At 47.2% G+C, this 21,951-nt stretch overlaps 2 protein-coding genes across 2 annotated transcripts; both read right to left on the reverse strand.

Annotated features, from left to right (window-relative positions):
- Positions 1-730: 730 nt before the first annotated feature.
- LOC102445119 (olfactory receptor 51G2-like) lies at positions 731-1,695 on the reverse strand. The gene has a single exon (XM_025179737.2). The coding sequence runs from the start codon at positions 1,664-1,666 to the stop codon at positions 731-733; it is 936 nt and encodes a 311-aa protein (XP_025035522.2). The 5' UTR covers positions 1,667-1,695.
- Positions 1,696-10,240: 8,545 nt separating this feature from the next.
- LOC102445376 (olfactory receptor 51G2-like) lies at positions 10,241-16,287 on the reverse strand. The gene is made up of 2 exons (XM_006113143.2): positions 15,966-16,287; positions 10,241-11,541 (listed from the first exon to the last, which is right to left on the reverse strand). The coding sequence occupies exon 2, from the start codon at positions 11,502-11,504 to the stop codon at positions 10,566-10,568; it is 939 nt and encodes a 312-aa protein (XP_006113205.2). The 5' UTR covers positions 11,505-11,541; positions 15,966-16,287; the 3' UTR covers positions 10,241-10,565.
- Between the last annotated feature and the right edge of the window lie 5,664 nt (positions 16,288-21,951).

The following is a 21,951-nucleotide window of genomic DNA, read 5'->3' on the forward strand; positions in this document are numbered from 1 at the left end:
GAAAAAGGTAAAGATAGAAAATAGAAATAATGATACCAAGTGACAGCTTAATCTTTAAAGAGCTCTAACACTATGTATATATATATACTTAAACAAAAGGACCACATCCAGGTACAATTTTTACCCCTTTCTGTGCCTCTCGACTCCAGCGTGTCAGGCCAGGGCCGGTCTCTTAATTCCTAGGAAAGACGAATACGAGGTGGGCATCCCCTTGGAACCTCGGGAGATCAAACACCTAACCCGACCAGCAGATAGATGGTAGATTGACAATCAGAGAAAATGTGCTGCTGGACCCATCTATATACCCCTGGGGGCCTGTATCCTCTTTCTTATCTAAGATGCCGAATTGTACTGGTCCGTTTTGTGGCGCCAGTTCTTACAAGCAAGTTTCAAGTTAATTTACACTTGCAAGAGAGATAACTAAATTGTGAATACTAGACATTTTTTTACTGGGCGAGAGATTCCTCCCCCCGCGGATGGATGTGTGTTCGTATCAATATGGGTTTGAGTCAAGGGCACTCCTTGGCAGCCTCTTGGTCAGCAATTGGCGTATCTCTGTTTACAGCCATTCACGGTCACAGCAGCCTGGGCCTTCTGTTCTGTGTGCCCTGTATGCTCCAGGCAAGCAAAAATGGATGTTACAAGGGGGGTTCCTGTCTGGCTACACAGTTCCTGTGTCAATCACGCTGGGGCTGGTGCATATGTGTGTGTGGGTGGGTGAATTGATACTTCACTTGAACAGTATCCTCATTATCCTCATACGCAAGTGTTTGCTTTTTACACTGTACACGATTGGATTAATCAAGGGTGGAACCAGCAGGTAGACATAGCCCAGGAGAATTTTAAGCAAGTGAGTGGAGCTGTTCCCGAATCTGTGTATCACAGGCAAGCCGATCTCTGGTACGTAGAAGAGCAGGACGGCGCAGAGGTGGGAGACACAGGTGTTTAGCGCCCGGAGGCACTCCGTGCGAGATGTAACCGTCAGCACTGTTTTGAGGATCATCACGTAAGACAAGAGGATGAGCAGAGAGTCCAACCCCACCGTGGAGAGTGTAATAAACAAGCCGTAGGCACTGTTGACACTAATATCTGAACAAGCCAACTTCATGACTTCCTGGTGCAGGCAGTAGGAATGGGAGAGGACATTGGTTCGACAGTATCGGAACTGCTTCAGGAGGAAGGGCAGAGGGAATATGATAGCCACCCCTCTTAACAAAAAAACTACCCCTGTCTTGGCTATCCTGGACAGGGTCAAGATGGAAGTATATCTCAGTGGGTTACAAATGGCAACATAGCGGTCAAAAGCCATCAACAACAACACAGAGGATTCAATTTTACCAAGTGCATGGATGAAGAACAGCTGACCAAAACAGGCATCGAGGCTGATCTCCCTAGAGTTAAACAAGAATATGCCCAATATTGTTGGCATGGTGGCTATCGATAAGCTAAGGTCTGTGATGACCAACATGGAAAGCAAAATGTACATGGGCTCATGGAGGTTTGGATCTGTTTTTATAATGAACACAATGAATGAATTTCCTACGATGGAAATAGCATACATTAAGCAGAAGGGGACAGCGATCCAGAGATAGATGTCTTCCTGCCCAGTTATCCCACTGAGAAGGAACATGGCGTAGTTGAATTTGGTGTCGTTGACAGCTGACATCTTGTACGGGCAGGTCCAAGAGGTTGCAAAATTTCCTTCCTGAAAGAAAGAAGAACAGGAGATTAGATTCTATTTAGTGATGTGTCCTTCTGCTCTCAGTGCAGATCTAGAGACTCTAAGGGAGATGTGTCTGGGATTTACACTACTGATAGGAAGATAGACACTGCCAGACTGGATCAGACCTATATTTCATCTACCCAAGTATCCAGTGGCCAATTTCAGATGCCTCAGAGGAAGGCAAAAGAACTGCAATAGGCAGCCATGAGATAACCTGAAATAGTCTGTGATGTACATAGGAAAGTTTAGAATCCCTGCAAATCATGCTCATTACTGTAAAGGGATTATCTGTTTGCCCATGTAAACATCCCACCCCTCTTTGAATCTATCTATGTATCTTGTGGCTGGGAGTTCCACAGCCTACGTGAGCACTGTGTCATTTTACAAGTGTGATTTTCACACACTTTCTGTCCATCTATTTCTGAGTGTGGCCCATTTACAGTAATATGTGTATAATGCATGGCCAGTGCATGGTGAAGGCAGTGAGTGTATTTCTCTGTAAATGTTTCTCATTGACTCATTTTATATATATTTGATTCTCTTTCTTTTGAAGAATCCAAATTAGGCCACTGTGTCTTTGCAGCACATGGAATAAATACTTAGTGCTTCTCAATTCAATAACATGGATTTCAAAGGCATCACTCCAGATTTATATATGTGAATAAGATCCTAGTTGGACTGTACTAATTTTCCCTCACCAAAGCCTCCAAGTTACACTCTCCACCTCCAATAATTCTTCCATGAAAAGCTGAAGTGCTTTGCCTAGCAAATGGTGACGAAATACAGAGAATTCAAACATTGTCTAGTCTTTTCTTCCTGCTCACAGGACCTGTGTTCTATCCCCATGAAAGGGTCTGTCTGTAGGTGTCCTGAAAGTTACAAGCTGAGACAGGCAGTTACTTCAGCAGGACACAGAAAGGGCTGGCATTACAGAAAAAGCAGTAAGGATACCACGGCTCCTTCCTCTATAAATTCCAACAACTCTGATACAATAATCAATGCGTGTGTGTGGGGGGGGGGGGGGGGGTAGGTTGTGGTAGAGTTATACTGGGCTAACCATTGCGATGTTGCTGTTATGGGTGTAGTGGGTTAAACCAGTCTTCTTGTTCTTAGTTTCACAGCAGGTTGCTGCAAAACAAGCAGGAAGGGAAGCAACAGGAGAAAAATAGTCAACTCTAAGTAAAGCTCATCAGAGAAGCTGAAAGTAACACCAGAGCTAAAAGCTGGGAAGAGCCTATTTCCAGGCTCCAGACATGTTACCCAGCTTGTTCTGACAGTGCTTAGAGTCCGCCCAGAGGTACGGCAGCTTTTGCAGAGAAGCTCTTCAGTCTGACAGGTTGTGATGGACAGGAGGAGTGCCGGCCAGCACCCAGTGACTAAGGGGTTAAACTCAGGGTGTTGGCAGGGGGCCAGAAGAACCAATGGGAATACAGTGCTGAAATTTGAATTGGATATCGATGCCTGGTCTGCTCTTCCTTTGTGGGGGATTTCTAAGAAAAGGACTGGAGGGAGCAGATGCAGGGATCAGTATCACCATGCCTATAAGAAATATTGGACATGGGAGTGGACTGGAGCTTGAAGTACAGATCAGCATGGATCGTGAGTAGAGGAGAAAGAGTAGCTAGTCATGATCAGGGTATTTTTCTTTATTTTGGTCGTTTGGTTTCAACTTCCCTCCCCCATTCCCTATCTAAGAGATGTTCCAAGAGATTTCCTCTGTGTTGTAATATGTTTTACTTAGTTGCTCTGTAACACCAAGCAACCAAGTATGCTTTATCACGTATATCATTTGTTTGTTAATACAAATCACTCTTTGAAGATGATTATTTAATTCTTGTGTCCTGGAAGTAACAGGGGGTCTGTGTGTGCATTTGCCTGCCTAAGACAAGTGGTCAGCTACCAGAAACTGCAGCTTGTTTCTCTCTTTTCTTATTTCAAGCTCTTTTGGGGCAAAAGCACTCAGGGTACCCCTGGAGAAGGAATTCAAGTGTTCTCTCCTGATTTTTAGGGTGAAATCACTTGATGGTAGCAGGATTTTTAGGTCTTTTTTCAGAGCCAGCATATCTGTGGCGCTGGGGAGTTTATTTTTTGTTTTGGGGTTGTTGTTTTTTGGTAAGCAGAGCCTAAAGAGGCAAGGCATTTAAGATCTTTGTGGGTCCCCACCTTCTTCACTTGGAATGCCAGAATGGAGAACAGCCCTGACTCAGGCACAGATGCTGCTGGGGAAGTCTGAAGCTCCTACGTCTGTCTGTGTCCCCATCAGAGTGGGAGAATTTGGGGTAAGAGACGCAGATAGCCTGTTATTTGAAAGTCCTCTTGTTCTCCCATGTAATCCTTCCTTCCTGCCATTCATATTAAACAGCATTTTGGTTCATGAAGGCTGGCTGGTCATTTGTTTCACCACTAGTCTCAGACTCCTGAGGGGAAGAACCACAGGTGTCGAACACACTCGGACCTGCTGGACAGCCCAGTCAATCCTCAGTGTGCTGTAGCTTAGGACCAGTGTTACTGTTGGAGGATCGATGGATTCCACCTCATGAGAGAGCATGATACAAAATCTGACGTGTGGCAGTAGGAGACCAGAAAGTGGACAGAAATTCTGGTATCTCTTGAACTGTGAGTAGTTTCTATGGGGCAGAAAAACTAACCTCCTCAGCCATTCAGGAAATTAAATATAACCGATTGAGCTGTTACCACAGAGCAACCCAACTCTGAATTCCTGCTTTCACAATTAAGCCAGAGAATAAAGCCTCATTCAGTTTGCAGGAGCAAATAAACTTGAGGTGATTTGCAAACTAGTCACTGATATTCCACGGGGTCTCTTCCCGCTCAGCACCTGACAGGATGAAACTCAGAGCACCCGAAAATTCTCGAAATAGGACCCCTTTACAAATCCTGGCTTGGAGCACTGGGATTTTAACACTCCAAGCTTGCTTGGAATGTCAGGTTACTGTGTAGTTAAAATAGCCTCCCCATGGAATATGGGAGGGTTCCTGAGCTACCTAGCGCTGCCTGCTCTCCAGCCCTGTCACTGAGTTACCCCTACAGCCCAGCTGAGTCCTCTGCCGCTGCACAGAACAGCTGCCAATGCAAACAGCCTGCAGCCTTCGCCCTGCACTTGGCATGTACAGACAGTGAAACCTGCCCACGTACCCAGTTCCTGCTAGAAGGGAGCCGCTGGCACCAGAGGTCTTCACTGTAAAAGATGAGTCACCAGAGAGGTTGCACGGGCAGCAGGCAGTGTGTGTTCAGCTAGGGAGGCAACTGCCTTTATGCCACATGTTTGTACCTTCCCTTGGGGCCACTTGGCCATCAGGGAAACTCAGCTGCTTGGTTTTATGTGCACCAGCTTTAACCCCGTCATGGCCAATGGCAAACGGCAGGAGGCCAAATCCCAGGAGATGTGTGTGTGGGGGGGGGGGGGGGGGGCGGTGATGCTAAACAACTGGCCTGCAGACTCTGTTCCTGGAATCTGAGCTTCTGATCAATATTCATGTGGACCTGAATGCTCCCATGGCTACCTCGAGGAGGGATGACTGCTAACAATGACACTGTCACAGCTATGACATAATAATAAATAAATAAATAAATAATAATAATAATAAACCAGACTTCTGCCTGGTAACCCCCTTTCCTGCACTACAAAGCCAGTGTGCAGGCAAGAGAAAGGAGATTCCACAAGGCTCCATACACGGAAACATCCTCTGAGTCATTCCGGAATGAATAATGAGTGAAAAGCTGAACCTAGGGAACAGGGGTCCCCAAAGTTAGGCACAGATCTCATTGACCCACTGGTAGCCAGGCCCAGCCACACACAATCTCTGGGCCTCCACAGCTGTTCTAGAACCCTTTCCAGCTCCCTGCTAGCACAGGCTGATCAGAGATGCGTTACCAAGGCCTGTAGTCACTACCCACATGATCTGCTCAAGGGGTGTTGTACAGGAAGGAGTGGGCTACACACTGGTGGGAAGGCTGGTTAGAGTAGCTGATGGGCGCAACACACTATTTGTAGACTGGTGGGGAGCTTTTATTCTTTCTAAACCCAGAGGGCAGCCATAGACTCCATCAGTGTAATCTTTGTTTACGTAACAAGGGAGAGGCAGATGAAAATCCTCCAAATTGTCTCTGGGATCCAAACAGACGCAGCAGAGCAGCATCTTGGCAGCTAAGATCTCAGAGAGAAATGAACTGTTGTCTATGACATCACACCCCAAAAATACAGATGAAAAGGAAACATTTTAGTTTAGTTTGGGTGAATGTCACCCCCATGATTTATGAAAATTGATTTATGAATATGCATATCCATAACTTGAAGATACTTTTGTCATAATAGCTCCTGTAACAATTCATTGTTAGTATTGTGTTCTGCTGAATGTGTACCTCCAGTTTTTGTGCATGGATCATTCTGATATGTAGAGTTAGAAATATAAAGCGTGGATCTGTTTATAATTCTAAATGTGCTAGGGAGGGCCATTACTGATGCTCTAGAAGCTTAATGGCTCCGTGATCATTGCTACGCTCGAGAGAGAGACAGATAATTCTGGTCTTTAGTATCTTTCCACCAATGTGTCTGGTACTGAAGTTAGGCTTATTGGCCTGGCTCATCTCCATATTGTCTTGGCACGGAGGTCTCATATAAGTCATAGATTTCATGCCATGATTTCTATTTCTGACATAAGTTGTAGATTTTATACCACAGTTAATACTGTTTCTGATATGTCATAGATTTCATAGCACAGTTACTATTTTTGCAAATTGCTATTTGAGTTCCTTCAGAACTCTTGGGTGAATCCCACATGGAACTGGTCACAAATTACTGTTCCATGTATCAGATTAGTCCAAAACCTCCTCTACCGATATCTCAGTGTGGTACAGTGCCTCCTTTTTTTTCCACCTCACATGCTCTGCAGTGAAGAAAAGGCAAAGAACTCATTTACCTCTCAGCCGCAGCTTGATCATGGTTTAGTGCCCTGACAAATTCAAACAAGAGGGCTGCAGGAGAGTGAGAAAAGGCAGCTGGAGAAGGGTAAAAAGCCAACTCCCCTCCTGTTAATTAGAACTGAGTCACTGCAGGTCAGGCAAGAGCAGCTGACAAGGAGTTGTCTCACATGGATTAGGAGCAGCTGGTACAGGGCCGTCTTGGACCAATTAGGGTCAGCTGATTTCACTTCTGCTTGAGACCTTTTAGAAGCCCTGCCTGGTGGGTAGAGGAAGGAAGAGAGACAGGTAGATAGAAACACCAACAGCTACTCAGTTGAGAATCAGCAGGAGAGTGAGGGATTGCAGAAGAAGAGGTTGGGCTCCCTATTCCAGGGAAAAACTACAAGCCCAGCTAAGGGGAAGGCTTACTTTTGAGGCACGACAGATGTGGGGGAGGTGTGTTTTACCTCAGGTCCTTCCTTGACAAGGGGAGAAGTGCAGAGGCTGGCAAGGGGAGGAGGCTTCTTTCTTCTGTACTTTTCAAAATTCTGCTTCTATTTTATTTTATTTTATTTTATTTTGTTTTGCTACCTGTTCTTCAGATGTTTCAAGCTAGGGGTGGAGTATCACCAAGCCTCACTAGAAATGAGTCATATCACTTCTCAATAATGAGAGTGGTGTAGAAATGAGATGCAAAAGTATATTCATGTGAGGTTCTTTCTGAGGTTATGTCTATGCTCGTGGCTTCTTGTGTGGGGTATTGCTGAGCCTCATTTGCATACCTAATGAGCTGCCATTTTTGCAGGAGAGGTTCTTGTGCCAGGGGGAGCTGTCTAAACCACCCCTTCTTGTGCAAGAAAAACCCTTTTGCGCAATGCTGTTATTTCTGAAAATAATTGGCATAGCGGTATTGCGCTAGAGGGTTTTTCTGGCAGTGTAGGCAATATTCCATGCTTAGCTTCATTTGCATATTTCTCATGCAAGAAGCTGCGAGTGTAGACAGAGCCTGAGTGTCTTCTCTCTCAGCTTTCCCCTATGTCAGATTTTCTAGCTTTCCTGCAACTCACTAACTTACAAACACTTGCTTAGGAAAACAGAGACCTGAGATTTCTGCACAGTGAGTGGATTCCAGAAGCGGGGCTTTAAGAAGGGCAGGAAATAGTGTGAGACTTGCTGTCAAATCCAAGAGGTGGTGCTGCTGGCTGTCTCTCAAGTGGAGCACTCGCAAAAGGAAGGCCTGAGGGCTAAGCTTTTTTTAAGAGGGATAAGGGATCTTTCGGAAAAGGCTTTATTTTCTGAAAGATCCGCATCTAGACTGGTGCTTTTTTCCGGCAAAGCTCCGTGCTGAAGAAAGTGGCAGCCATTTTTATGCTAATGAAGCGGGGGAGATTTAAATCCCCACTTCATTAGCAATTGCGATACGTCTAATTTGCATCCCTTTTATGGAAATGGGATGCAGTCTAGAAGTAGCCTACATGTATTTTTGTTTGTCTTTAAGGTGCCACAGGGCTGCTCGTTGTTTCTGAATTTACAGACCAACACAGCTACCCCTGAGACAAGTCCAACTAGATGAATGAATGGTTCCAGCTGGCTTTCAAGTCCGTGAATTAGCCTTGAGTGGGCCATTACCTTGGATATAACTTGAACAAGCTGTTCCTCTGAATGCTGATAGGAACTCGATAGATGCTGGCCAGGAAGAATCAAGATTGTCACAATCGAGCCAGGTTGTGTGATATCTTTACTGTATAAATGAGGTCTCTTCCTCTCATGACGGGGGGTGGAGATAGAGTAAATAATTCATTCCCATTTACTTTCTCCTAAAAAGGAACTGGGGGGAGCATAACATGAAATTAACAGGCAGCAGGTTTCAAACAACTAAATAAATGGAAGTGTCTCTTCACACAATGCAAAGTGAAACTGTGGAACTCCTGGCCAGAGGAAGTTGTGAAAGCCAAGATTATAGCAGGGGTCAAAAATAGCTAGAGAAATTAATGGAAAAGTCTAACAATGACTGTTAGCCAAGATGGCAGGAATGATAACTCTGGCTTATGTTTGCCAAAAGCTGGGAATGGAAACCAAGGGAAGGAGTTATTGGGAGCCCGCCTAGTTTCCCTGTGTCTCTCGGTATGTCTACAAAGCAGTGTTATTTCGGGAGTAACTGATGTTATTTCGAAATAACATGGCACGCATCAACACCACCAGACTTCCTTTTCAAAATCATGATGAGTTGGAGGACATCTCAGTCTGGCTCCTGGTCACTCTCATTTCACGAGGAGTAAGGGAAGTTGGAAGGAGAGTGTTCTTCCTTCGACCCCCTGCTGTGTCCACAGCGCAAAATGCCCCATTAAGCTATTTCGACTGCAGCTATGCAATGGACGTAGCTGAAGTTGTGTAGCTTAATTTGATTTTTAGCCCTCCTGTGTAGATATGCTGGCCGAGAGCCTCTTCCCATCTGTTTGCCCCGTTCTTGTGACAGCAGCCTTTGCTGAAACCTGTGTGAGCCTGGACCCTGTCACTGTGGGTCCAAGGTGAGACCTGTAGACACCCTTGTAATGGCTGACTCTCAGTCTTCGTGAGGCTCCAAAACATGGGCTCTCCTGCCCCCCAGCCCCATCCTCATCCTTCATACAGAAGCCCCAAACTACCCAGCATCCTGGGACCAGTGTTGGTGCAGATTTGCTGGACTCCCTGCTCCTCCTTTTCTGCTGACTCCCCACATCTTTTCCCACTAGACCCTGCCCCCTGGTTCTCCATTGCTCCCGAGGCTCCACCCTTTAGCCCGGCCAGAGTCAGGTCATGGCAAAGCTGCCCTGGGCCACCACTCCGCAGTTGGGTTCCCTGGACTCTCCATCTCCCCTTGGATGGAGTCCCAGGGAGCAGGGAAACAGGCTGGGGGCTTCTCTCAGACCCCTCCAGCCACATAACCAGAGCAGAAGGAGGGTCTGAGGTGCCTCATAATGGCTCTGTCTCCCTGGGCAACTTTTACCACGGCCTGGCTCTAGCTTCTAACAGGGGGAACTTTGGGTCATGAGGAGGAGAAGGGGGTGGCATTTGGGGGAAAGTGATGGGGCTGAGGGTGGGACCTGAATGGGAAAACTGCAACTCGGGGGCGGAGTCCCAGAGAGGACGTGGAACCTGCATTTCTCCCAGTATTGCCTTTTGCAAAAAGTGTACACCACACACCGAATGGGCCCAGCTAAGATAGGAACCAGCTTGGGAGCTAAGGGCCGTTTCCAGAGCTTTCCAGGAAGCAGGAGCAGCAAAGGAGTGGGAAGGAACCTGGGCCTCAGTTTCTTGCCAGGACTCTTGTGTGCCAGGCCCCCCCCCCTCACACCCACAGCTCTGCCCCGTCTCAGCTGGGAGTGGGCCCAGCCAGTGTGTGATGTGCAGAGTCACCAAAAGGGGCCGCCTGATGGGCTTCTCCTGGGGCTCACGATATAAACCCGTCTTTGACAAGACTCAGCCCCAACCTCCTGGCTGAGGAAGTAGGGGGAGTGTGGGGCTCTGTGCCCCTTGAGTAGTTCCTGTGCACAGCTCAGGGGTCACACAGCACCCAGAGAGCTCAGGTCAAGTCCCATGGGAAACAACAGCCACCTCCCTTCTCTTTATTGACTGTACTGACAGCAATTGTGAGATCAGTCCTTTGGCTCTCCATGACCACAGTCACTATGTAAATGCTGCTGCCAGCGTTGGTCTCCTTCCATCAATGCGCTATCCTCCCTCAGCAGTGTGTGAGGACAGCCCTTCTACCATTGCTTCAGGCCTTACACACCCTGTGAACCTCTCTCTGCAGAGTGGAGAGCAGTAGCTTATCCCATCTCCAATGTAAGGGTCCAGGATGGAAGCAGTGGCCTTGTCCATGGCTGGAGTTTTTTGTCACCCGTTTGTCACCAGCACTGGAGACTCGGGAGGAACTGTCCCTTCACTTGACAAATACCCTGATGAGCCGTGCACGAAGCTGTTTGCACTTCACGCTGTACACGATTGGGTTCATCAGGGGTGGAACCAGTAGGGAGATGAAACCCAGGAGCAGTTGAAGCAACAGAGAAGAGCTCTTCCCAAACCTATATATCACACTCAAACTGATGTCTGGAATGTAGAAGAGCAGGACCACGCAGAGGTGGGAGACGCAGGTGTTCAGGGCCCTGAGGGTCTCCGTGCGGGACGCGATGCTCAGGACTGTTTTGAGGATCATCACATAGGACAGGAAGATGAGCAGTGAGTCCAACCCCATTGTTAAGACTTTAGTAAACAGGCCGTAGATAACGTTGACACTGATGTCTGAACAAGCCATCTTCATGACGTCCTGGTGCATGCAGTAGGAGTGGGAGAGGACGTTGGCTCGGCAGTATCGGTACCATTTCAGGAGAATGGTGAGTGGCAGCATTACAATCAATCCTCTTAGCACACACAGCAGCCCCATCTTGCCTATTCTAGACGGGGATAAAATGGATGTGTATCTGAGCGGGTTACTGATGGCAACGAAGCGGTCAAAGGCCATCAACAAAAGCACAGAGGATTCAATGCATTGAAAGAAGTGGATGAAGAACAGCTGGGCCAAACAAGCATCGAAGCAGATCTCTCTGGAGTTAAACAAGAACATGCCCAGTATCGTCGGCATGGTGGCTAGAGATAAGCCTAGGTCTGTGATGGCCAATGTGGAAAGGAAAATGTACATGGGCTCATGCAGGCTTGGATCTGTTTTTACAATGAACAGAATGACTGAATTGCCTACTATCGAAGTAGCATACATGAAGCAGAACGGGACAGCGATCCAGAGATAGATGTCTTCCTGCCCAGGTATCCCGGTGAGAAGGAACACAGCGTGTGTGAAGGTGGTGTCATTGACAGCTGACATCATGCACTGGGGAGGTCTGATTAGTTGTGAACTCTCCTCCCTGAAAGAAAAATGAACAAGAGACTCCATGATATTTAGCAAGACCTCTTTCTGTTCTCAGTGCAAGTCTAGAGAAGCTTAAGGAAGAGGAGACAAAATGACTTCTGTTTACACCACCAAGAGAAAGAGAGGCCCTGCCGGACTGGATCAGACCTGTAGTCTTAGTCCATTATCGAGTGGGCACTTCCAATTGCTGCAGAGGACTGGAGGGGTATGTCTAGACTACATGGCTCCATCGACTGCTCCGTTATGCCTCGTGAAATGAGGTTTACCGGAGTGGTGGACAAGACTGCCCCACTGTGCCACCAAACAGCTAATCGGCACAGCGTGGCAGCCATTTTGATGTAAATGAAGGGGCGATTATTTAAATCGCCACTTCATTTTCCTATGTCTAGTAAACTCATCTACATGGCTCCGTCAACGGAGCCAAATAGTCTAGACATACCCAAGAAGAGGCCCTGTCCTGGGTAGCTATGAGATGGATTGCTCAAAATGTCTCCACCGAAGCCTACTAATTAGATATCTTCTAGGAGTTTTTTAAATCAGTCGCCTCTAGAGTAACAGGGCTCTCTGGTTAGCCACTGGGGCAAAGCTCCAGTTTTTCCTCAGGAATCCCGCACTTCTACATGGTTAGGGCTTGCCTCAGAGGCTCACTGTGACCCTCGACGTAGCCTCTCTTCCTTTCAGGAGGCAGGGGTCACAGTATCCTGAGCCACCTTCGTTGTAGGCCAGTCAATGGGTTTGGGGTGAGATCCCTCCTTAATCTCAGTCTCCCCTCGTGTGGGGTGTGTCTGTGGCGTGGGGAGGTTTAGGGGGAACCCCGGGCCCAGGCTCTACTTTGGATTCCAGCCCAGGGACCTTAATGGCAACAGTAACAGGTAGTTTTCCTATAGCCCTGGCCTGGGCCATTTCCCCAGATGGCCCATTCCAGCATACTTGCTCCTGGCACATGACCACACTCGCACTCCCAGCTCTTCCATAGTGCTCCGCTTTACTCCCAGCCCCTCGCGTGTCACCCTGTCTGAAATCCCAGTCGGTTCTCAATAGGCTGCAAGTGTTCTGATTAGTGGGTCTCTCCTAATCGCTAGTAGCAGGTTCTTAACTGGCTCCAGGTTTCCAGTGGTATCTGCCTGACTTCACTGGTTCTAGCTCATTTCTGATTACTCTGGAGCAGCCTCTGCCCCGGTCATTTTGGTGAACAGAAAATTATTCATCCAGTGATGAGCGTACTCACCTTTGACCAGACTACCGCAGCCAGCCAGTCTGGGTCTGTCACACTATGTGCATATCCAGTCCCTCTTTGCATCCTGCTAAGCTCTGTTCCTCATGGACATCCTGTAGCTGGGAGTTCCGCTGACTACTTGAGCATGATGTGATTTTACAGGTGTGATCTTCCCACACACACCCTCTCTGGCACTGGATGTGGCCCATTGAATCATGACATGTGTAAATGCATGGCAAGTGTACTGTGAAAATGGCTATTATATGTAACTGTGTTGCACTGGAGCTATTTATAAATAAGTTCCATTGCCTCATTATATATTTATTTATTTTCTACACGCCAAAAAGTACAAATCATGCCGCTGCATCTTCACACCCCATTGGATAAATGCTGAGCACTACATTTTGAATTCAATACAATTGTCATCAATAGTATCACTCCAGATATACATGTGTAAATTAGATCAGACCTGGGCTCTATTAAATTTCCCTCCCGAAATGTCCCCAGTTATACACTCTGACCCACAAGAATCTCTCGAAGAGAAACTAAAGGTCTTTGCCTGGCCTATATTGACTGAATTAAGAGGTGTGTTGTGAGCAAGACACAAGAAGTCATTCTTCCGCTCTCCTCTGCTCTGATTAGGCCTCAGTTGGAGTATTGTGTCCATTTCTGGGCACCGCGTTTCAAGAAAGATGTGGAGAAATTGGAGAGGGGCCAGAGAAGAGCAACAAGAATTATTAAAGGTCAAGAGAACATGACCTATGAAGAAAGACTGAAAGAATTGGGCTTCTTTAGTTTGGAAAAGAGAAGATTGAGGGGGGACATGATAGCGGTTATCTAAAGGGGTATCACAAGGAGGAGGGAGAAAACTTGTTCTTCCAGGCCTCTGAGAATAGAACAAGAAACAATGGGCTTAAACTGCAGCCAGGGAGGTTTAGGTTGGACATTAGGAAAAAATTCCTACCTGTCAGGGTGGTCAAACACTGGAATACGTTGCCTAGGTGTGTCGTGGAATCTCTATCTCTGGAGATATTTAAGAGCAGGTTAGATAAATGTCTATCACGGATGGTCTAGACAGTACTGGGTCCTGCCATAAGGGGAGGGGACTGGATGGATTCGATGACCTCTTGAGGTCCCTTCGAGTCCTAGTATTCTATGATTTTATGAATCCGGCTTCTCTTCATCCTCATAGGACCTATATCCTCCCCCCATGCAAGGGTCCGTACATACATGTGAAATTACAAGTTAACACTGTTACTTCAGCTCGGTGGGGGTGAGAACTGAATCCCAAATACGGGCAAAAAGCTCAGTTTGCATTAACATCCAGGTCAGTGTGGAAGTGATCTCAGTCATGCTAGTGTGACAGCTGATGGTGTCAATTACATGTAACCATTATTACAGTCCTATTTCATGCACTTCTTTGCTGGAACACAGACCCACGATGTTGTTCTCTCAGACTTTTTGGAAAATCTTACACAGGTATTGAAGAGATCCTGAAAGACCCTGATAGTGTTAGATACAGTGTCTGTTTCATTATCAGGAGAGAATATCACACAAGCACTCATGTAACAAAGGTAAATTGCATAAACCCGTTGCAAAGAGTATATGGAGTACTTCTGAAACACTTTCTAAAGGAAAAGCCATTACGCACTAAAGTTACCACTGTAGAGATTTCCACCAATGCTGCTGCTGGCTTTTCACAATCAAGAATGTCAGGAAATCTCACCTCATAATATTTGTATTACAATAAAAAGATGTGGCCTAACATTTACACACCTGTACTTGAGCACACACATGCCAACCCGTTCCCACTCCCGGAATCTAATTTCAGAGCCAATGTCTTGGGTTAGAGTGAGACTCAAAATAGAGATTTGACATTTGGATTGCTTCAGCACTGTAAGAGACTGACATAATAAATGCCTATGCTAAATCCCCTTCTTGGTATGTTTACTGTAAAGCTATAATGGGAGTGTATAATATTGGAGTGTTTGTGATGAATGTATGAGGTGAAACCTATAGGCTACGTCTAGATTGCATCCCTTTTTCGTAAAAGGGATGGAAATTAGACGTATCGCAATTGCTAATGAAGCGGGGATTTAAATCTCCCCCGCTTCATTAGCATAAAAATGTCTGCCGCTTTTTTTCGGCTTGGAGCTTTGCCGGAAAAAAGCACCAGTCTAGACGCGGATCTTGCGGAAAATAAAGCCTTTTCCGAGAGATCCCTTATCTCTCCTGATCTCCGATCTTACGCTTTCTTCCTGCTGTTCAGATTGCACAGTACTTTGGTTCAGGACGGCTGGGTGGTCCCATCTCACCACTTGTCACAGCCTCCCAAAAGGAAGAACCACAGGTGCTGAACCCACTCTGGCCTGCTGGTCAAGCACAGTCAACCCACAGTGCGCTGTAGCACAGGACTCCATCTGAGGGTGGGAGGATCATGGATTCCACCTCATCAGAGTCTAGGCTATGAGGCCTGACGTGACCCCACAGACACATTCCCAAATTGCTTTAGGTTTATTTGTTGCTGGAAATGTAATCGGCAAATGCATTTTCGAGGTTTTATGCTCTGGCTTTGCAACAAGAATTGGATATGGAATTCAGAGAGAGGATCAGACCAGAGAGGATCAGAGATGCGGGTAGCCCTGTAACTGTGAGAGGTCCCTATAGGGCATAAATGCTGAAGCTCCCAACCACTCAGGGACCAGAAATACCCCCTATCAGAGCTGTTACAGTGCTCTGAATTCCATATCCAATTCTTGTTGTAAAGCCAGAGCATAAAACCTCGACAATGCATTTGCCGATTACATTTCCAGCAACAAATAAACCGAAAGCAATTTGGGAATGTGTCTGTGGGGTCTCCCCTTGGTCAGCCCCTGGCAGATGGAGCCCAGAGCACATGGCACTTCCAGAAATAGGACCCTCTGTGAAACTTTAACTGGAGGCATCAGAGTTTTATCCCTCTGAGCTCACTTTGAAAGTCGGATTTCTGTTTAACATGAACCACCAAACATAGAGCTTGGGCAATTGTAGGGTGAGGGGTTCCCAAGCTCCCTAATGCTGCCTCCCTTCCAACCGCATCACTGAGTCACCCCAACAGTCCAGCTGAGTCCTCTGCTGCTGCACAGAACAACTGCCACTGCAAACAGCCTGCAGCCTTAGCCCTGCACTTGGCTTGTTACAGACAGTGAAACCTGCCAACATACCCAGTTCCTGCTAGAAGGGAGCCGCTGGCACCAGAGGTATTCACTGTAACGGATGAGTCACCAGAGAGGTTGCACAGGCAGCAGGCAGTGTGTGTTCAGATAGGGAGGCCACTGCCTTTATGCAGCATGTTTGTACCTTCCCTTGGGGCCACTTGGTCATCGGGGAACCTCAGATGCTTGGTTTGTGTACACCAGCTTGAGCCCCCATGACAGCCAATGGCAAACGGCAGGAGGCTAAACCCCAGGAGATGGGGGGTGATGCTAAACAACTGGCCTGCAGACTCTGTTCCTGGAATCTGGGCTTCTGATCAATATTCATGTGGACCTGAATGCTCCCATGGCTACCTCGAGGAGGGATGACTGCTAACAATGACACTGTCACAGCTATGACATAATAAATAATAATAATAATGAACCGGATTTCTGCCTGGTAACCCCCTTTCCTGCATTACAAAGCCAGTGTGCAGGCAAGAGAAAGGAGATTCCACAAGGCTCCATACATGGAAACATCCTTTGAATCATTCCGGAATTAATACTAAGGAGTGAAAAGATGAACCTAGGGAACAGGGGTCCCCAAAGTTAGGCACAGATCTCATTGACCCACTGGTAGCCAGGCCCAGCCACCCACAATCTCTGGGCCTCCACAGCTGCTCTAGAACCCTTTCCAGCTCCCTGCTAGCACAGGCTGATCAGAGATGCGCTACCAAGGCCTGTAGTCACTACCCACATGATCTGCTCAAGGGGTGTTGTACAGGAAGGAGTGGGCTACACACTGGTGGGAAGGCTGGTTAGAGTAGCTGATGGGCACAACACACAATTTGTAGACTGGTGGGGAGCTTTTGATGTTTCTAAACCCAGAGGGCAGCCATAGACTCTGTCTGTGTAACCTTCATTTATGTAATGAGGGAGAGGCAGATGAAAATCCTCAAATTTGTCTCTGGGATCCAGACAGACACAGCGGAGCAACGTCTTGGCAGCTAAGATCTCAGAGAGAAATGAACCATGGTCTATGACATCACACCCCAAAAATACAGATGAAAAGAAAACAGTTTAGTTTAGTTTGGGTGAATGTCACCCCCCCATGATTTATGAAACTTGACTTATGAACATGAATATCCATAACTTGAAGATATTTTTGTCAAAATAGCTCCTGTAACAAGTCAATATTAATACTGAAGTCTGCTGAATGTGTACCTCCAGTTCTTGTGCATGGATCATTCTTATATGTAGAGTTAGAAATACGAAGCGTGGATCTGTTTATAATTCTAAATGTGCTAGTGAGGGCCATTACTGGTGCTCTAGAAGCTTAATGGCTCCGTGATCATTGCTACCCTTTATTTCTTTTTCTTAAAGACGTTACTAATCCATGATAGAAACTTCCTTCTTCTCCCCAGAGTGCTTCGTTTCCTAAGAACCTTTGGTGGAGGACCTTAGAGTCTTTCTGAAAGTCCAAGTTCAATATATGCAGCGGATCATCCTTGTCCATATGTTTGTTAACCTCCTCAAAGAATCTATATAGATCGCAGAGGCGTGATTTCCCTTTGAAAAGCTGTAATTGTGTGTTTGTGTGTGTGTGAGAGTGAGAGACAGATACAATCCTGGGCTACGTCTAGACTGGCATGATTTTCCAGAAATGCTTTTAATGGAAAACTTTTCTGTTAAAAGCATTTTCGGAACAGAGCGTCCATGGACAATCTAGACGCGCTTTTCCGCAAAAAAGCCCCGATCGCCATTTTCACGATCGGAGCTTTTTTGCAGAAAACAAATCTCAGCTGCCTACACTGGCTCTTTTGCGCAAAAGTTTTGCACGAAAGGGACTTTTGCCCGAACGGGAGCAGCACAGTATTTCCACAAAAAGCCCTGATTTCTTACAGTAGAAAGTCAGTGCTCTTGCGGAAATTCAAGCGGCCAGTGTAGACAGCTGGCAAGTTTTTCCGGAAAAACTGGCCAGTCTAGACACAGCCCTGGTCTTTAGTATCTTTCCCACCAATGTGTCTGGTACTGAATTTAGGCTTATTGGCCTGGCTCATCTCTAGAGACTTGTTTATAAATCAATATCGTCTTGGCAGAGAGGTCTGATATAAGTTGTAGATTTCATATCGTTTTTACTGTTTCTGATATGTCATAGATTTTTGCAAATTGCTATTTGAGTTCCTTCAGAACTCTTGAGTGAATCCCACATGGAACTAGTCACATATTACTGTTCCATGTATCAGATTAGTCCAAAACCTCCTCTACTGATATCTCAATGTGGTACAGTGCCGCCTCTTTTTTTTTTCTTTCTTTTTTTCACCTCACATGCTCTGCAGGGAAGACCAAGGCAAAGAACTCATTTACCTCTCAGCCACAGCTTGATCATGGTTTAGTGCCCTGACAAACAAGAGGGCTGCAGGAGAGTGAGAAAAGGCAGCTGGAGAAGGGTAAAAAGCCAACTCCCCTCCTGTTAATTAGAACTGAGTCACTTCAGGTCAGGCAGGAGCAGCTGACAAGGGGTTGTCTCACATGGATTAGGAGCAGCTGGTACAGGGCTTTCTTGGCTTTTAGGGTCAGCTGATTTCACTTCTGCCTGAGACCTTTTAGAAGCCCTGCCTGGTGGGTGGAGGAGGGAAGAGAGACAGGTAGATAGAAACATCAATAGCTACTCAGTTGCGAATCAGCAGGAGAGTGAGGGATTGCAGAAGGAGAGGTTGGGCTCCCTATTCAAGGGAAAAACTACAAGCCCAGCTAAGGGGAAGGCTGCCTGTCCAGATAGGGGGGTGTTTTTCCTCAGGCCCTTCCCACCAAGGGGAGAAGTGCAGAGGCTGGCAAGGGAAAGAGGCTTCCTGCTTCTGATGTGCTTTTCAAAATTCTGCTGCTATTTTTATCTTTTACTACCTGCTCTGCAGATGTTTCAAGCTGGGGGTGGAGTGTCGCCATGCCTCACTTGAAATGAGTCAAATATTGAGAGTAGGGTAGAAATAATGAGATGCAAAAGTATATTCATGTGAGGTTCTTTTGGAGAGTCTTTGGTGTCTCAGCTTTTTGGGGAGGTTCCTTACATCATATTTTCTAGCTTTCTTGCAACTCATTAACTTACAAACATTTGCTTAGGAAAACTGAGAACTGAGATCCCTGAACAGGGAGTGGATTCCAGAAGTTGGGGCTTCAAGAAAGACAGGCAATCGTGTGAGACTCACAGTGAAATCCAAGAGGTGGTGCTGCTGGCTTTCTCTCAAGGGCTGTGTCTATACTGGCATGGGTTTTTTTGCGCAAAAACTTGCTGCCTGTCTACACTAGCAGGGAGTTCTTGCGCAAGATCACTGATGTTCTAATGTGTGAAATCAGGGGTTCTTCTGCAAGAACTGTGATGCTACCACTCAGGAATAAGCCCTCTTGCGCAACTCTTCTTGTGCAATAGGCTAGTGTAGAAAGGCAACATGAATTTCTTGCGCAAGAAAGCCTGATGGCTAAAATGGCCATCAGAGCTTTCTTGCGCAAGAGAGCGTCTACACTGGCATGGATGCTTTTACGCAAAACACATGCCAGTGTAGACGCTCTCTTGGGCAAATACTTGAATGCAAAAAATCTTGCGTTAAAAGTATTTGCACAAAATCTTGCCAATGTAGATGTAGCCAAGGGGAGCAATCACAAAGGGAAGACCTGAGGGCTAATTTGTGGGCATTTCTGGTCACGCAGTTCAGCCGTGGCAGAGATGCTGTTTGCCTCTGCTCTGGGCTACGCAGTCCCTGGTTGTAAGGAACAGGGTTATGTTACAGACCGCTAGATGGGCTTCCAGAGTCATTGGATACTTGAGGCACAGCTTGGAGGGTTTCCTTCTCTTGTTCCAGCCTGAGACATGAGTTTGTCAGATAAGCAAGGCCATGCACCTTCTTAATAGAAAAGGATGTGGACTAAGACCAGCTCCACATGCCTGCTTCTAGCTCACTGTTGCACACAAGGGACCCCTTCCTCCCGATCAAGGTACCCTCAAACTTGGTGATGTTGGACATTTCGATGTGAGGTCTATGGCTGGTGCTAGAATGGCTCTCGCTACTCATGGAGGGGGTAGGAGGGCAGGGTCAGAGGGAGGGGCAGCCCATCTAGGCTCTGCTTGGCCAGGCAATGCTCTCCAGATCCTTCACTCTCTGAAATTGCCTCCTGATTCCCTGTCTTACTGCACAGCTGCCAGAGGAGCCCAGGGTTGCCTTGTCAAAGCTCGTGGCGGGCCTCATCAGCAAGAGGCATTGGGAAAAGCACAGGCTCTTTGCCCGGTGCCCCATATTGGTTTTATGAGGTGCACAGAGCTGGAATCTCACTCAGGCGCTTAGCTTTGCGCCTACTGTTACATCTGGGTGCCTCACAATCTGAGACATGTTTACCAGCCCAACACCACCTGTGGTAGGGCAGGGCCATTAACACCCCTAGCAGATCCAAAGGCCAGCAGGGGCCGCTATGATCACCTAGTCTGAGGGGAAAAAGCCCCGATCGCCATTTTTGCGATCAGGGATTTTTTGCGGAAAAGACTACTGTGCTGTCTACACTGGCCCTTTTCCGGAACAGTTTTCCAGAAAAAGGACTTTTGCCCAAGCGGGAGCAGCATAGTTTTTCCGGAAAAGCAGCTGATTTCTTACAGTAGATCGTCAGTGCTTTTCTGGAAATTCAAGGGGCCAGTGTAGACAGTTCGCAGCTTATTCCGGAAAAGCGGCTGATTTTCTGGAATAAGTGGCCCAGTGTAGACACAGCTCGCATGTATTTTCGTTAATCTCTAAGGGTATGTCTACACTACCCTCCTAGTTCGAACTAGGAGTAACGGTAGTTTGAACTAGGAAGCCTAGTTCGAACTACCTAGTTCGTGTCCCGTGTAGCCGCGCTGCACGGGGTTCAAACCAGCGGGGTTTTAAAAATGGCGGCTCCCCGCTTATGCAAATGAAGCCCGGGAAATTCAAATCCCAGGCTTCATTTGCAAGTGCGGTATGCCTACATTACCCCACTAGTTCGAACTAGCGGGGTAGTGTAGACATACTCTCAGAGTATGTGTATACTTGCAGCCTATTTCGAAATAGGGCTGCAAATGTAGGCATTCGGAATTGCAAATCAAGCCGGAGATTTAAATATCCCATGCTTGATTTGCATATTCCAGGCCGGGCGCCATTTTTGAAATTTACAAGCCTGAAGTAACTGCCGATGTCTACACACGGCAGTGAAATGGTATTCCAAAATAAAGCCCTATTCCGAAATACCTGTTATTCTTTCTGCAATGAGGTTTTGTGTCACTTAAATTGATTTTAGTCCTGCCGTGTAGATGTGCCCTCTGAGAGCCTCTTCCCATCTGTTTGTCCCTCTCTCGTGGCAGCAGCCTTTGCTGAAACCTCTGTGAGCCTGGGCCCTTTCACCTTGGGGCCGAGGTGAGCCCTGCAGGCACCCTTGTAATGGCTGACTGTCAGCCTGGAATACTTCAAACAAGAGTCCCCTTTGTGAGGCTCCAAAACATGGGCTCTCCTGCCCCCCAGCCCCATCCTCCTCCTTCATACAGAAGCCCCGCACTACCCAGCATTCTAGGGCCAGTGTTGGTGCAGATTTGCTGGACTCCCTGCTCCTCCTTTTCTGCTGACTCCCCACATTTTTCCCACTAGACTTTGCCCCCTGGTTCTCCATTGCTCCCAAGGCTCCACCCTTTAGCCCGGCCAGAGGCAGGTCGTGGCAAAAGCTGCCCTGGGCCACCACTCTGCTGTTGGGTTCCCTAGACTCTCAATCTCCCCTTGGATGGAGTCCTAGGGCGCAGGGAAACAGGCTAGGGGCTTCTCTCAGGCCCCTCCAGCCATATAACCAGGGCATAAAGGATGCTTCACAGTGGCTTTGTCTCCCTGGGCAGCTCTTACCAAGGCCTGGCTCTAGCTTCTAATGGGGGCGAGAGGCTTTGGGTAATGAGGAGGAGCAGGGGGTGGTGTTTGGGGGAAAGTGGTGGGGGGTGAGGGTGGGACCTGAATGGGAAAGCTGCAACTCAGGG

This window comes from Pelodiscus sinensis, chromosome 1 (genome assembly GCF_049634645.1).
Source record: "Pelodiscus sinensis isolate JC-2024 chromosome 1, ASM4963464v1, whole genome shotgun sequence".
Taxonomy (NCBI): domain Eukaryota; kingdom Metazoa; phylum Chordata; order Testudines; family Trionychidae; genus Pelodiscus; species Pelodiscus sinensis.

Coding starts and splice junctions, on each gene's coding strand:
- LOC102445376 (XM_006113143.2), bottom strand. CDS start 11,504: ATGATGTCAGCTGTCAATGACACCACCTTCACACACGCTGTGTTCCTT.
- LOC102445119 (XM_025179737.2), bottom strand. CDS start 1,666: ATGTCAGCTGTCAACGACACCAAATTCAACTACGCCATGTTCCTTCTC.